At 34.5% G+C, this 17073-nt stretch overlaps 1 protein-coding gene across 1 annotated transcript in view; it reads left to right on the top strand.

Moving 5' to 3' along the window:
* The window catches only part of FUT9 (fucosyltransferase 9), a 194068-nt gene extending 182438 nt beyond the window's left edge, over positions 1-11630 (top strand). The window contains exon 3 of the mRNA XM_047769354.1: positions 10529-11630. Within this exon, the coding sequence (XP_047625310.1) occupies positions 10537-11616 (1080 nt within the window). The 5' untranslated portion in view covers positions 10529-10536 and the 3' untranslated portion in view covers positions 11617-11630. The remainder of the gene's footprint in view (positions 1-10528) is intronic.
* Positions 11631-17073: the final 5443 nt, after the last annotated feature.

Raw genomic sequence — 17073 nt, forward strand, 5'->3', positions numbered from 1 at the left:
ATTTCTAACATCTCAACTCCAACATGCTTTGGAGACAAACCACTGGTGTTCACATCTTGACTGACCACTTACTATATGACATGGAAAAAAAAAAAGGTGGACATCAGTTTCCTCATCTGTAAAAATGAATATAATTGTGGTGTATATTTTACCTGGTCATGATGGGATCTAAAAGGCTTCATATTAAGTGCTTAGAATCGTGATGTTACATAGGAAGTGATGCATACTTACTTGTTAAATGAACAAAAAGAAATATATTTTTCCTGAGGATTAAATAATAAAATCTATATCAAACTCTTAACCTGGTGGCTAGTACTGCAAATGCTCAGTCATTGCTACTTATTTGGTCACTCCAAAAAACAATGGAACAGAGGTAACAACATTAATGCTGTCCCCACACAAATATAGGTAAACTTGCCACTGGGGAGTGCTATGCAGAAATGACACATGTTTCTATGAGGCACATACTGGGTGGGGGCAGAGGGGACTTTGATTTAATGCATGTGTGTTGGGCAGTCAAGGGTATTGGGAGACTGTCAAGGATCCTTCCATAAGCAACCACCAGTGGAGCTGAGACCCCAAAAATGAAAAGGAATGAATCAGCCAAGAGAACAGGGAGCATGTCCCAAGGAGAGAGCAGAGCTGGTGCAGGGACCCTGAGCAAGAGGGCCAAGCACAGCATTACAGGGAAGGCAAAAGGGAGCATATCCTGTACTGAGGCTGGAGCCAGAGGCAGGGTCCCCATCACCCAAGGCTGTTTAAGCCACATTATTTCTTTTTTAAACTTGATCTTAAAAGCAACTGGGATTCATACTTGGAGGACTTTTAAAAATGGATTTCTGAGTGGGCCAGAGTTTGTGATTTCATCTGTTTAGGTTTGGGTGTGAGAATTAGCATTTCTAACAAGATCCCAGGAGATGCTACTGCTGCCACTGCCAGTGTGGAGAAAACACTTTGAGAACCACTGGCCTGCTGCATTGTGATCAACTGAAAGGGTCAAAAGTGGGTGCCAGGTGCACCACTTCAAAAGCAATGTCAATAGTCCATGCAAGAGATGATACACATTTTAACAATGGAAATGGGGAGAAGTCAGCTAATCTAAGGAATATCAAGGAGGCAAAACTGGCAGGTGTGGTGCTGCCTTGGGATATAGATTTGAAGGAAAGGGGAATGTCAAGGAGAATCCAGTGGGTTAAATGAAGAAACTCTCATTTTCAGCATCAGAAACACATAGTAATATATTAGCCCAAAATGAGGGATCTTTTTATTTTTAGGGGTTTGTTATTGTTTTTGTTTTTTTAAGTCTTCCTTGACTCTTGTTGGCTAGCTGCTCTTATCTAAAACTTGACAATCATAGGAAGCCCTGATGCTGACAGCCATATTTTGAAAGACTGCCTAAGAGGAAGCCAGAAAGCAAATACTGGGAAAATTGCCAGAGTCACACCCAATCCTGTCTATAGAGTCCCCTATGGTTAGGTGGCACATGGGCCAAGTTATACTTGGGCTCAGTTTCAGATCTGATTGTTCTAGCTGCAGCCAGAGCCAAGAATTAGAGCCTCTAAAGTGAATCAAGACAGTGATTAAGAACTAGCGATTATCAGTAGAGAGAAGAGAGCAGATAAAAGATCCAACTAAAAAAGATTAATCCCTGAATTGAAAACAAAACTTCAAAGAGACTGAATATAGAAACTGCCCAAGATAAAGAAGAGTGCAGTACAGGAGAAGTGGTAGTTGGCAGCTTGCACGCCAAAGGAAACAAATGACAGGCAAAAATTAAAGCAGAAAAAATATTGAAAGACAGCAAGATTTTTGAGCATTTAGAGTCACTACCCCTAAAGATGAAATCATGTAGAAATGTCAGGGAATTGCTAGTTATGCCAGAGTGCATTCTGAGGAATATTCAGGAAAGGGATTGATGACCAAAGTTGGCATATTTTGGCAGCAGCTTCCCAGGTGTTTGGAGGAAGTAAAACAGAGGTCTGTGCCTGGAAATACAGAGATTATATCCAAAGGTCTTTGAGAAAAAGTTCACAAATGCAAACTTGATAGCATTCTATAAATCAACTAGTGTCTTTGTGCCAAAAAGTAAATGGCATTTTTCCCAAAGGCAGGAGCATTTGGCTTAGGAAAATGGTGGGAACTAAGAGCAGGAATGCACAGGAGAAAGGTTTAGTGGAATGTGATGTGTCAAGAGAATCTTTTAAAGTGAAGCAATGAATATATAAAGTTTTGCAGTACTTCAAGGCATAATACAATCTGGTGTATAGAAAGTAGAAGGCTTATATTTCTATTATTCTTATAAAGGATCTTAGCATCAAACTTGTAGGGAGGAAAAAAAGCAAAACAAAACACTACCAATAATAAACAACCCCAAAAAAGGGCAATTTAAATTATGAACAGTCAGTGTAGTATTCAGAAGATTTTTGCAGAATCCCGGATACTTAATGACACTAAACACCATAATGATCACATGGGGGAATAACTGTTCTCTAAGCCTGCCTAAACAGATCACTAATGGTTAAGTTAGACATTGCCTTACACCAAATTTATCTAAACTCTGGATGGAGTCTATAGCTTAATGTAAAGTGAATAAATTTCTGTTTGCTCTTTTGAGAACTTCTATGTATTTTTTTAACTTGAAATTTATTTACTGAAGTATAGATGATTTACAGTGTGTCAGGTATATAGCAAAATGATTCAGTTATACATATATGTATTTATTCTTTTTCAGATTCTTTTCCACCAGAAGTTACTATAAGATTTGAATATATATACAGTTTTAAAATCCAGATAATTATAGATAATTTTGAAAGAGTCAAGTTATGTACTTCATCTAATGCAGGAATTTGAAAATGAAGGAAGAGATAATTAATTGGGATTTGTCTTTTCATTGGCGGGAATTTTTTGGCTTTGTTAGGGTTTGTTTTGTTTTTGTTGTTAATTCGAATTTTTTGTTTGTTTGTTTCAAGCAGTAAAATCAATAAGCAATGTAAGCAAAAAGGAAATTATCGCAGGCTTCTGGAGTAGCCCTTGGAACTCAAGGAAATATCTGAAGCTAAGTCCAGGCAGGTGGGGTTCTGAGTAGCTCCTTCAACCCAGGTAGCAGAGATTATATAATTGTCTTCTCAGGGAACCCTGCTGTGATTAATCAGCTCCAGCATTTTTCCTTCTTAGTCCTTACACTCAGGTTTTAAAGTCCCAGAGAGAATTATCTGGTTACCCTGCTCAACAATGGTTGAGGAAAAGGGAAATACATTCTCTGTGGTCCCAAATATTGCACACAGGAGAGGAGAGATAATGTCCAGATAGGAAATTGGGACGCTATTATCAGAAGTAGCGAGTGATTGCCAGGCAGTAAAACCCAGCAAATATCTGCTGCAGAATCCTCCGAGTACAATATGCTTATAGAGCAACTTTGCGTAAAAAGGCTGATACTGTGACATATTGTAGGGCCCTGCTTATATTCATTAAAACTTGTTTTCTTATGTATTTTGTCCAGACATTGTTAATAATGTTATATTTTGTACTTGGAAGAGATTGTGTGTCTGTGTGGTTAGAAATAGTAAGAATTTGCATAGAATAAGATTCCTTCTGATAGTTTCAACTCTGATGAGAGCTCTGATTCTTGACTATTTAACAAGGAATAGCAATAGTTTAAAAATTATAATTTTAATCCACCTATCAATCTGTCAGTGATTCATTTCTGGTCTTTGGGGTTGATCTGAGTTGCTCTCAACATCCCCAAGTAGATCCAAAATTCTATTCAAATGGTTTATGATTTTTACGCAGTTTTACTGAGGGTTAAAAAGTCTTGCCTTGTCAGGAATGTTTGTGCATGTGCACAACATACAGGGAGTAAATGTACCACACAGTGATTGTCAAACATGTTGACCCAGTGGAGTTCCCCTTGTGGCTCATTGGTAATGAACCCAACTAGTATCCAGAAGGATGCTGGTTCGATCCCTGGCCTCACTTGGTGTGTTAAAGATCCATTGTTGCCGTGAGCTGTGGTGTAGGTCACAGACATGGCTTGGATCTGGCATTGCTGTGGTTGTGGCATAGGCTGGTGGCTACAGTTCCGATTTGACCCCTAGCATGGGAACTTCCATATGCAGTGGGTGTCTGCAATCTAGGAATAAGGACCCAAGGGTCAAATTACAATCATAGCTGTCCTCTTCTATCTTAAACTTTTAGGCAGATATTGAATTATATTCTGTAGTATATCCCTCTTTCTTCCTCTTTTAAAATTGAAGTATAATTGATTTACAATGATGTGTTAGCTTCAAGTATACAGAAAAGTGATTCATATTATATTATATATATAAATGATTCATATTATATATATAAATGAATACATATAACATTATAAATGTTATATAAATGAATATATATATATAAGATATTGAGTATAGTTCTGCATGCTGTACAGTAGGTCTCTGTTTTTTATTTCTTTTATATAAAGTAGTAGCATGTATCTGTTAATCTCAAACTCCTAATTTATCTCCCCTCCACTTTCCCCTTTGGTAACCATAAGTTTATTTTCAATGTCTGTGAGTCTATTTCTGTTTTGTAAACAAATTCATGTGTATAATTTTCTTTAGATTCCACATGTAAGTGATATGCTATTTGTATTTCCCAAAACCTTCACTTAGTATCATAATCTCCAGGTCTATCTATGTTGCCGCAAATGGCATTATTTCATTATTTTTAATGGCTGAGTAATATTCCATTGTGTGTGTGTGTGTGTGTGTGTGTGTGTGTGTGTGTGTGTGTGTGTGTGTAGATAAAGAAGATGTGGTATGTATACACAGTCCTCAGTCAATGGACATTTAGGTTGCTTCCATGTCTTGCCTATTGTAAATAGTGCTGCTTTAAACATTGGGGTGCATGTATCTTTTGATTTAGAATTTTTGTCTTTTCCAGATATATGCCTGTTTGTTTAAATTTAAAATAAGGATTCAACACACACAGACACAAACACACTTTCCCCAAGACCAACAAAGTAGAATTAGCACACCTTGAAGAATCCTCCTGTTCTTGGTTTCACATCTCTCTCCCCAGTACCTTAAAGTATATTTATAGTTTGAGAATCACAACCTAAACCTTTTCAGGCCTCAAGTTCCTCCATTCTTTAACATTCAGTACAGCATTCTTAAAGTATGTCTGAAGGTTTCTTAATGGAAAACACAATTAAACACATGTCACTTCTTACCAAGTAGTACCATTACTAAGGATTCTATTATTTTTAGACTATATTCTTTCATATTACTTGAAATTTAAAAATAACTGAAAACTTTAATTATCCTATTTATTGTTACAGTTTGCTTTATGCCATAAATGTATTGCTATCTCTGGTGAGAGCTATGGTAACACAGCTGCAAATGCCTTAAAAAAATAGGTTGTATGAACAATTTAAGACATGCTGGGTATCCCACTGAATTTCAGTAATGAGGAGTAGGTGAAAAAGTTCCTGTCAAGGGGATGTCAATTTGACACCAAAAGGCAAACTTTTCTGGCAGTGTCTGTACAAAGCAGGGGTTACTGAGTAACTACTCCTGTTGTTTAGTAATTGCCCCTGACAGCAGTGAAAAGTGAGGGGGGAGGGTATGCAGAAAGTTAACTAGAAGAACCTCAAGAAATTCCAATGACCAGGAAGCAGGAAAATTGAAAGGCACACAGTAGGAAGAGCAGTGTTTGTGCCTAGTGATTAATTCCTTCAGTTATGCAAAAAAAAAGTGTTTGGGTATTAAAGTGTACTATATGCCAATTTTGAGATGTGACTAAGTGAGATAAAACCAGGAGATTTTGCTCATCTACTGGGTAAGAAGACCTGTATGTCAATTTTAATGGTAGTTATTTTGCAGAGGGATATATGTTAAATACGCCAAGAAAGCAACTAAGTATAATTTCATCCTTTCATATGTGGTTCATCTTTGTTTATCATTTTTGTTTATTTAGCATTTTACCTTGGGCATAGTTGGTACTCAGCAATCCTCCCATTCATACATGCAACATACACAGCAGCTAAGCGCCTACTATATCCTGATGATGAGGATGCAGCAGTGAAGAAACAGAGCTTCTCATGGACCTTATATTCTGGTATCATCAAGATGATTGTATTCTCCAGCTGCAACCCAGGGAATCAGTGATTATAAAATGTAGTCATCAGGTGCCAGACTCTGGAGCCAGAGGCCTGGATTTGAAAGTGTGCTCTCTTACTAACTGTGTGACCTTGAGAAAGATACTTAACCATTTGGGATCTTAAATTCTCTATGACTAAATAGGAATACAATGAGTTAATACATATGCTTATGCAGACACACACATACATATTTTTGTTAATATAAGTGCTCAGATTAATGATGCGTGGCACTAATGAGCACCAGACAAGTGTCAGGTGTTGTTGCTGTTAAGGAGAACTGATCTAAATTTAACTCATGGGCTAATAGCCCTCACTTACAAAAAAGGACAAAGACTAAAATCAAGGCAATAAAACTTGAGGTGCCAAATGTACCTCAATTGATTATTGATGTTTTTATTATTTGTTCAAAGAAGACTATTGAGTTGAAATTATATATTTAGTTTTTGCCATTAGATTTCAATTGAAAAGGGATTTAAGGAAACTTTCAATGAGATAATTTTTAAAACCATTAAACATTGTAGAAATCCCTTGTGGTGCAGCAGGTTAAGGATCCTATGTTGTCACTGCTGTGGCTCTGGTCTCTGCTGTGGTGGTTTGATATGCCAAAAAAAAACCCCAAACCATTAAACATAGGTCTCACAGGAAAAAAAAAAAAAAAAAAAACACTGTAGTCCTCAATCACATCATCTACATTAAAGATTAATATTCCATTAAAGAGAGATCCTTCTGTTACGTTTTCTCAGTCTGTACATTCTGGGGTGTGGAAGGAAATGAGAAATTGTTCAACTAGTTAAAATTTACAAAGTAGGACTAAATGTAACGAGACTTCCATAAAGCTGTTCTTGAAGTATATCATGGTTTATTTTCAATTCTTTATTGCTAAATTTTTGTATTTTTTTAATCTGTCTTTACAAGTGAAATAGACTTTTTTTGTTTTTATCTTTTTAGGGCCATACCTGTGGCATATGGAAGTTTTCAGGCTAGGGGTTGAATTGGAGCTGTAGCCACTGGCCTACACCACAGCTTCAGGAATGCCAAATCCAAGCCACGTCTGCAACCTACACCACAGCTCACGGCAATGCCAGATTCTTAACCCACTGAATGAGGCAAGGGTTTGCACCTGCAACATCATGGATACTAGTCAGATTCATTTCCACTGAGCCACAATGGGAACTCCTAAAATAGACTTTTTTAACTTCCCATATTTTCTTTTGGTAAGAAAATAATAATTGGCTTCATAAAATGAGTTATGCATCTTTACTTATTTTTCTGTTTTCTAGAATGATTACTTTTTAAAGTGACAGTAGTATTCTCTATTCATTGAATTACTGATATCACTCCAGCAAAACTATCTAGGTTTACTGTTTATTTTTAGTTATCATTTAGTTTTCCATTTCTTTAACTGTTATTTGTTTAATCAGCAGTTCTGATTAAAAATGGCATTTTTTCTAGTTGTACAACCATTGATTTCATTAGTTTTTTTCAAAATTTTTAGCATAACATTACCCGATGTAGTCATTTCCAGTTTTTTCTACATCAAATTAATAATTATTTACTCTTTTTTGATACATAATTGAATTTCTTTTTTGTTTCTTCATTATTTTCCCTGAAGTTTATCTTAGCATTTTTCCAGTTTTATTGAGTTATAATTGACATGTAATATTGTATTAATTTAAAGTGTACAACAAAATGATTTGATAAATGTATATATTGCAAAATGACTACCACAATAAGTTTAGTTAATATCCATCACCTCCCATAGTTATATTTGATGTTACTCATTATTGAAAATTTCTGATCTCAGTTTAAATGATTTATAACCTTACTTTAATTTTTTAATTTCTTTAGCTTTGGACCATTGTTGAGTAGCTTTCAAGTTGCATGACTTGTTAATTTCCCTAAAATTGTGTAAACCTGTAAATTTCCTTCTAATTACCATAGAAGGAAATTTTAACCATTATTTTAACCATATTCCACAAACTAATACCATCAATGTCATTTAGTTCTGAAGAGATGAGATTTCCTTCATATTCCTTCCTGATTTTTTCTATAGCTCAAGGGTTATCTAACAGTTCCTGGATATATTTAGTATATACATTTTCCCCTCTTGTTATTGATTAGACTGTAGTGAATCTAACTTTGATGGCCATCCTCAGTCTTTGATTCCGATAATTCTGTTTGAGGAAGTGCTCCAGAATCCTTGGAGAATTTTGGACTCAGAAAATCAAGCTTTATTATATCCACAGTGGCATATGCTTTAAGAAAAAATTCCATAACAAAAAAAATATGATTTTTAAAACATTCACACAAATTTAGGTAATTAAAGGAAGGCTAATATCTCCCCTTTTCTGAAAGAAAATTAATGTTTACACACTAGTTTTGATCAAGATTTCAAGATACTTTAATGAATCTAAAACAGACAATATTATTTTGGTGAGAGGAATGATGTTTCAGAGAATCAATAAAAACAACCATTATAGTAAACAGTATGAAGGTACCATAGAAAACTATACATAGAACTACCATATGACCCAGCAATCCCACTCTTGGGCATATATCTAGACAAAACTTTCCTTAAAAAGACACATACACCCACATGTTCTTTGCAGCACTCTTCACAATAGCCAAGACATGGAAACAACCCAATGTCCATGGACAGATGATTGGATTAAGAAGATGTGGTATATATACAAAATGGAATAGCACTCAGCCAAAAAAGAGCAAAATAATGCTATTTGCAGCAATGTGGATGGAACTAGAGACTCTCGTACTAAGTGAAGTAAGTCAGAAAGAGAAAGACAAAAATCATATGATATCACTCATATCTGAAGTCTAATATATGGCACAAATGAACCTTTCCACAGAAAAGAAAATCATGGACTTGGAGAATAGACTTGTGGCTGCCAAGGGGTAGGGGGAGGGAGTGGGATGGATTTGGAATTTGGGGTTAATAGATGCAAATTATTGCCTTAGGAATGGATAAGCATGAGATCCTGCTGTATAGCACTGTGAACTATGTCTACTGACTTATGATGGAGCATGATAATGTGAGAAAAAGAATGTTTACATGTATGTGTAACTGGGTCACATTGCTGCACAGAAGAAAACTGACAGAACACTGTAAACCAGCTATGATGGAAAAAATAAAAGTCATTATAAATTAAAAAAAAGAATTTGATCAAGACAGTAATACAAATATATATTTTATCTTTGTATTCATATTCATAAGGAGGCATGAATTCCAAAAAAGTAAAAACCTTGAAGACATTTATATTAAAAAAATTTTTAACGTCTTGACTCAGAAGTTCCCATAAGGTTCAACAGGGTTAAGGATATGGCCTTGCCACAGCTGTGGCACAGGTCACATCTGTGGCTCAGATTCTGTCCCTGGCCTAGGAACTTCCACATGCCACAGGTGCAGCCAAAAAATAAAAATAAATAAATAAATAAAAGCCTTGATTCAACTTTTCTGCCATAATCTGTTAAAATTCATAAGATCAATATTGTTCTCCATGAATATATAATTCTTTAGAGAATGCATTTCTTTTTATTTTTATTATACTAATATAATTTTAATGCTAGGAAAAACTTTTTCAATGCCCCAATACTGTGTGAGGAAGCTGTTTTAATGCCAGTAGAGCAATTGATTATCATATCCTAGTGGATACTGGGTACACTAATAGATTCTTAAAAGTGAACAAAGAAAATTGTAAGAAAAAATAAAAATAAAAAATGAATAAAGGGTTTTAATTTATCAAATTCTGTGTCAGTGTACTTTCTAAAAAATATCACAAGACAAATAGCAAAGCCTGAGTTTTTTTTTAGGATGACTATCCTGATACATTTTTAATAGTGAAGATAGATTTATACCAAGATGTAAAAACATAATGTCTTCCTTTTAAAAGTTTGGTTTTCTCTTGAATCTGAGTTGCAAAGTTATATTACAAGCTCAAATATAGCAAATAAGTGATTATATCAACTGGGAGATGTTCACAAATCTGATATGGTATTAAAACACTGAATTTTTAGTTTTTACTTTGGTGATGACAGTCTTTGTCATGCCAGTTTTCTACAAGCAAATAAAAATATAACAGGTAAGGATGGCATTGAAAAAATGTAATTCGGCTTGAAGATATACTGGTACATTTTTAACACATTCTGACTCATTATGTGTACAACTTAGGGAAAACTTTCTTTTAAAAGTACTTTCTTAGCTTAAATGAAAACTTTTCTTTCTCTCAGTGGTTTGCTAACACTGGAAAGGAAAATGCACTTGATTTTGTGATTAAGTGTATTTTAGGATGTACCACCTGTTTATCTCAAAATGTATTAACTCTTCATCCCTACCTCTACCTATCCCTATATCTTTCTCTTTCCATTTCACAGGAAAAATTATGACCTCAGCATCCAAAGGAATTCTCCGCCCATTTTTAATCGTCTGCATTATCCTGGGCTGCTTCATGGCATGTCTGCTCATTTACATCAAGCCCACCAACAGCTGGATCTTCAGTCCAATGGAGTCAGCCAGCTCTGTGCTTAAAATGAAAAATTTCTTTTCCACCAAAACTGATTATTTTAATGAAACTACTATTCTGATTTGGGTGTGGCCATTTGGGCAGACCTTTGACCTTACATCTTGCCAAGCAATGTTCAACATCCAAGGATGCCATCTCACAACAGACCGCTCTCTGTACAACAGATCTCACGCAGTTCTGATCCATCATCGAGACATCAGTTGGGATCTGACTAATTTACCTCAGCAGGCTAGGCCACCCTTCCAGAAATGGATTTGGATGAATTTGGAATCACCAACTCACACACCCCAAAAGAGTGGCATTGAGCACCTATTCAACCTGACTCTGACTTATCGCCGTGATTCAGATATCCAAGTGCCTTATGGCTTCTTGACGGTGAGCACAAACCCCTTCGTGTTTGAAGTGCCAAGTAAAGAGAAGTTAGTGTGCTGGGTTGTAAGTAACTGGAACCCTGAGCATGCCAGGGTCAAGTATTACAATGAGCTAAGCAAAAGCATTGAGATTCATACCTATGGGCAAGCATTTGGAGAGTATGTGAATGATAAAAATTTGATTCCTACCATCTCTACTTGCAAATTTTATCTGTCTTTTGAAAACTCAATCCACAAAGATTATATCACAGAAAAGCTCTACAATGCTTTTCTGGCTGGCTCAGTGCCTGTTGTTTTGGGGCCATCTAGGGAAAACTATGAGAATTATATTCCAGCAGATTCATTCATTCACGTGGAAGATTATAACTCTCCAAGTGAGCTTGCAAAGTATCTGAAAGAAGTAGATAAAAACAACAAATTATACCTTAGTTACTTTAACTGGAGGAAAGATTTCACAGTAAATCTTCCACGATTTTGGGAATCACATGCATGCTTGGCTTGTGATCATGTGAAAAGGCATCAAGAATATAAATCCGTTGGTAATTTAGAGAAATGGTTTTGGAATTAAAAGTTTACCATCATTTGCACACTTGGCAAATTATTTTAATGAGATATTATCTGGGTCTTGACGATGAGAAGAGAGTCAACATTCTGCTTTTGTGTCACAATTTATTTGTATCACTCTTGGGTGATGTGTACATTTTAATGGAGATTTTTAAGAGTGCAGCATCAGCAATCACTCCACCTGGTTTTAAATTATCATATATATACCTAATTATGTGCACTGAAAAATAATTTATTCTTCTCTATCATTTGTAAACATTGTTTTTTCATATTTTTGTAGTTGTCTGTAATGTAACTTTGTGATATGATTGTTGTTCCTACATAGATCGGTTGTTTAATCCATTTGGTAAATGAAGATGCACATCTTAAAATATGAAATATTTTCATTAAATATTATTATCTCTAGTTCCAAGTTTGCACAGTGTAACAAAGGAAAAGCATTTGTAATCGAATTCTAACTTCTTTGACTCTGAAGTTGAACAAAGTATATAACTGTCTCTCTTTGATCTGTTTTGTACCTGTTTACCACATTTGTGAATGCAGAATTATTCATGTAGTGAATAAGCAAGATAGTGAAGCAGAACTGTTCTATTCAAGAAGCTATTAGGCTTTCCATTTATTTTCATTAAGTTGACTTGCAAATGTACCCACCTGTTCTCATAATCTTACGTTAAAATTATTTAAGTATTTTTAAATATCCAATTTGTGGGAATTTTAGTACCGAGAAAATAATCTTAATAACTCTTAAGAAAATCTAAGACAATTTTCTTCCTGACCTTAACATTTATTATTACAATAAAACAGTATTATCAAATGTCAAGGGAAAAGGATACATACAGATACAAATCATATTTATAAACAATACATTGATGTACAATTTTTATAACATATCAATTTATACATTTTTCCAAAGACCCAATATCTAAAACAGTTTCCTTTTACCATATGGGCAGATAAATAGGCATAATATTTGAGATGTTTGTCCTGTAACTTAAGAGAACCTAAATAAAATGACCATTGAGGTGTTAAGTATAAGATGCTAAACATAATCAAGTGAGAATCTGTAGGAAACTCATAATGCTAACACAGAGTGACATCTCAATGCATATTTGTTGAATGAATATGAATGGCATTGAAAGTCATCAGGTAATTTTTATTTGTTCTGATAAAGTGACAATTCTAGCTTAGAGGTACTAACTGGAGATGCTATTTTATATTCCATTTTTGTAATTATTCATATATGGCACATATGATCATGGCCCTCAGGGTTTTACAGAACCAAAATGAACATTCATTACACTAAGTTTTTTGATAAGTCACCCCTCAACTTGCAGTTGCTGTACAGTGTTTCTCCTGCATAAGGTTAAGGGCTGGACATAGCAGAGGACACTAAGTGAGAAAAGATGGGAAGCCAAGGAATCTTCAAAGAAGGCATTTTCCAAAAAATCTTTAATAACTTTATTCCATTCAAAAACCCATCAAAGGTGTTAGAATGTTCTGATGACATCTATCTGGTGTATGATGCAATTTATTCTAATAGTCCTATACATTGTAACATCACTAGAACACAAATCCACATTTTCTACATCAAATGGAAGTTAGAGAAAAGCAAAACTGAAGTCAAAGAGAAGGCTCTATGTCCAGCAATCCAGACTGCCTTGAGGGAACAAGCTCTCAGGATCACTAGAAGGATTGGGAAGATTCCTGCACTGGATGGAGGATTGTTTGATCTTTAGGTTCATTCCTTTTACCCAAGATTGGACGGGCTCCCTGTGTCAGGCAATGCTCTAACCAGAAATGAAGATGGATGAGGTACCTTCACTGCTGCCTTAAAGGAGCTTACAGTTAAGTGGAGAAATGCATGAAAGCTTCCTTTGAGTCTATATTTGGGCCCATCCTACTCTCAATGGAGTTTATATGAGTCACTGTTGATTTAATGAAAGTCAAATAGCAAATTTCCCCAATTGCTTAGCCATTTGGCCTGTTTCTGGGCTGCAAACTTTGTTTACTCATTTGACCCCATGGAAGACTCCTTCCATATTAGCTCTTCTAACTGCACTGCATCCAGAAATGGTATATCTGTGTGGATGTCCTCTTAGAATGATCTCCACCCACATTTATTTCATCATGTTCAAATAGTCAAACTCATGCATTTATGTTTATTTTGTATATTCTTGGTGTACAAAATGTATAGGGATCTAAAGAGGATGCATTGCTAACAGATTTAGAAAATTTTGCTTTCTTTGAAAGCAGAAAACTATTCAATAAAAAGCCTTTGCTGTGGTAGATATTCATGATTTCAAAGAACCGAAAAACCTGAGGGCATTGCCTCTATTGTCAACTATGAATCTGGTTTCTTTCTCAGTCTGAGACTATAATTATATGCTGAAAATATGACTCAAGCTAAAGTAATAATACTAAATGACTAACTAGCACATCTGTATATTAAAAAACCATTACCAAGTCCCCGAGAATAAGTTTTCTTAATTGGAAGTGCTAAAAATGAATGAGTCAACTTCAGTTCTGAGTCCATTGATCAGTGAGTTTTGAGGCTGGAAGAAATTGGAACAATGTTAACAAACTAACCTCTTTGTTCTAGTTATGAGTTAACTAGATTCAGAGATAATATTTATTTATGACATATGCTCACACGCATACACACATACTTACACATTCATACACCACAAAGCTGTATTGGCATAGCCAAAATTAGAATTTAAGGGTACTGTCTCTCTTGACCCCATGTTATCTTTCATGGTATTTTCACCTTATCATTGAAGTTATGTCTCAGTTCTAAAAATGTAAATGCCTTATTGGTGTTATTAGGGCCCATAGAATATTATGCTCTATGTAGAAGCACTTTGACATTTGAAAAAGTATACATACAGGAAATAAAACATGAAACTTTTTAGCATTCTTTCTGGTTTAAATATCTTAAGAGTTGAGCTTTAGCAGAAAGATACGGGTTTTCACTACATTTTAAATGAACTGCAACCCTCAAGATGGTGATTTGATTGTTTCTCAGCCATTTCTTTAATAAATCCTGTGGATTACAGTTCTTTTGAAGGATAGTGAAAGATAAAGATTTTCAAAAATAGCTCACTGCTAGTTATAAAAATAAACCAATTTTGCCAGGAGATTGTGAATATAAAAAAAAAGACTATTTAAAAATTTTTATTTTAAAATATCAACAATCTTTTACTTTTAATGGTCTGAATATTTAAATTTTTTTGCAGGCCTTACTAGTAAGAATATATAAATGTTACTTGTTATAGGCTGTATTAATAAGAACATATACTGAATTCTCCAAATCCAGCAGTATATCATGTTTAAAGAAACAAAGACGTGATAGTCATAGTTTGTAACAGCCATAAATTTGACAATATGAAGTAGAAGCTGAAAAAAAAAATCCAAATAGGAAACCATTATCAGTTTAAAATTTTTATATTTACTACATAAATTCTGATATTCCCAGAATGTGCAAAAATATTTCCTGTTCTGAGGGCTTAGAAAGCTCAGAGCATTTGAGGTGTAAATTGACCAAATATTTAGACATTATTTGCTGGGCCTATAATTCTTCTCTTTGGTTGGAGGTTAAATATGAAAAAAATAGGAAACTATACAATTGAGATATTTTTGCTTGCCTATTTTCAAACTAGATTCCATGAGTCTTAAGGTAATCACCCAGAAAATGTCTTTGCATGAATTAATGTTACCAAAAATAAGATTTAGATCCTTATACTATGACTTTGTGCTTAATAATATATTTCAATGCCCTTAAACTCTGATCTTAATTAGGAGAACTTCTTAATAAATTATAATTAAGCTGTTAAAATGAATTTTGGAATCTGTTAAACAAAATAAATTTTGGAATCTAAAATCTAAAAAATAAAACCATTTCCTAACACAGAAGAAGATGTCAACAAGTATTTGTTGAATGAACAGATTGCATTAGAGATCATGGAAAATATTTTTTTTAAATATGGTAACACTCCCAGCTTCCTGGCACCAGAAAGAGGTGATATATTTATTTCACATTTATTTTATGTTTTATTTGGTCAGTTTGTTGCCCGGATGCAAAAGGAAGGCATTTTACATCTTTCTAGCCTTACTGCATTCTAAAACCCCCAAAGAAGTAACAATTCAAGAAAGATGAAAAGATTTGGAACACTGTTAACACTGTATTCAAATATTAATATACCAACTGTTTCAAGTAGGAAACTCAATTAGTATTTAAGGAAAATACAAAGTGCAAGCACTGTGAAGGGCACATATTCATTACCAAACTATGCATGGGGAGAAATAGCTTTTTTTTTCCTTCCTAACTGCACTCCTTTTTATCGCAAACATCAGTCTATTAAGATGGTATTTTTCTTCCTGAATGTCTCTCATCGAGAGATTTTATAGCATTTTGCAAATGGGTAAGCTCCGCTACTATCAAAAGTGTTCTTTCTCTCAGTAATTCATATTGAATGTATCCATATCCATAAGGATTTTACAGAAGAGTTTACAACATCAATGAGAAATAGCCCACCAAACCAGAAATATGAATAAGGCTAAACTGAGTTATTGGTTGAAAAAAACTGTAATTTTGAGAAAGCCACTTAACTTCTCTGGACTTTTTTTGTTTATACTGGTCCTTTTAGTGTCATTATCCTCTCACCTAAGATCCAAATTGATATTTGCATGTATTTGCAAATGCAATTCCAATGACCACTGCAAAATAATATTTTGGAGGTAAATATTCCAACAAGATTTCCCTCTTATTTCTCTGATTAGATGTTTGAAGTATAAAACTGATTATTTGAGCTAACATCTGGAAAGAACCTAATCCAAGGCTTAGAATATAGCAAGTGCTCAGTTAATTAACTCTCCTCCTTTTACTTCTTCCTCCCCTTGGTTCTCTACCCTTGCAAATTCATCATCTAACTACTCACTGAGACCTTAATTTCCTTAAGAAAAATAACCCTATATTGAGTATTATTATAACACGTTAGATTTTTCTATACCATCTACATTCTTATTACAATAATCTGAAAATCTTTACTGATGCAAAAATTTCAGGGAGGCAATGAAGGCACATAGCAAATCCCCAGATAACAGTAAAATAAGGAGGCTAATTTGACTAAGCCAGAATGAATAAATCTAGATAATTTAGTTATTTTTTAACTCATGGTAATATATATTTATTCATTTGATTTCTATTTAAAATATTTTATGAAGAATTTAAAAAGAACTTCTCCAACATCAACTGCCTTTTGTTAGTGTTAGTGAAAAGCCTGGTTCCCAGGTCACCTGATCTAGATTCACAAGTATTTATGAATAATACTGATTCCTAGGCCTTGCTCATGCAATTGGAATATCTTCAAATGAGTCCAAAAAATGATTTAATGTATGTTCTAAGTTATTCTGTTCCATGCTAGAGTTTGTGAACCACCCATAGCCAATAATTCTCAAACAC

This window comes from Phacochoerus africanus, chromosome 2, assembly GCF_016906955.1.
Source record: "Phacochoerus africanus isolate WHEZ1 chromosome 2, ROS_Pafr_v1, whole genome shotgun sequence".
Taxonomy (NCBI): Eukaryota; Metazoa; Chordata; class Mammalia; order Artiodactyla; family Suidae; genus Phacochoerus; species Phacochoerus africanus.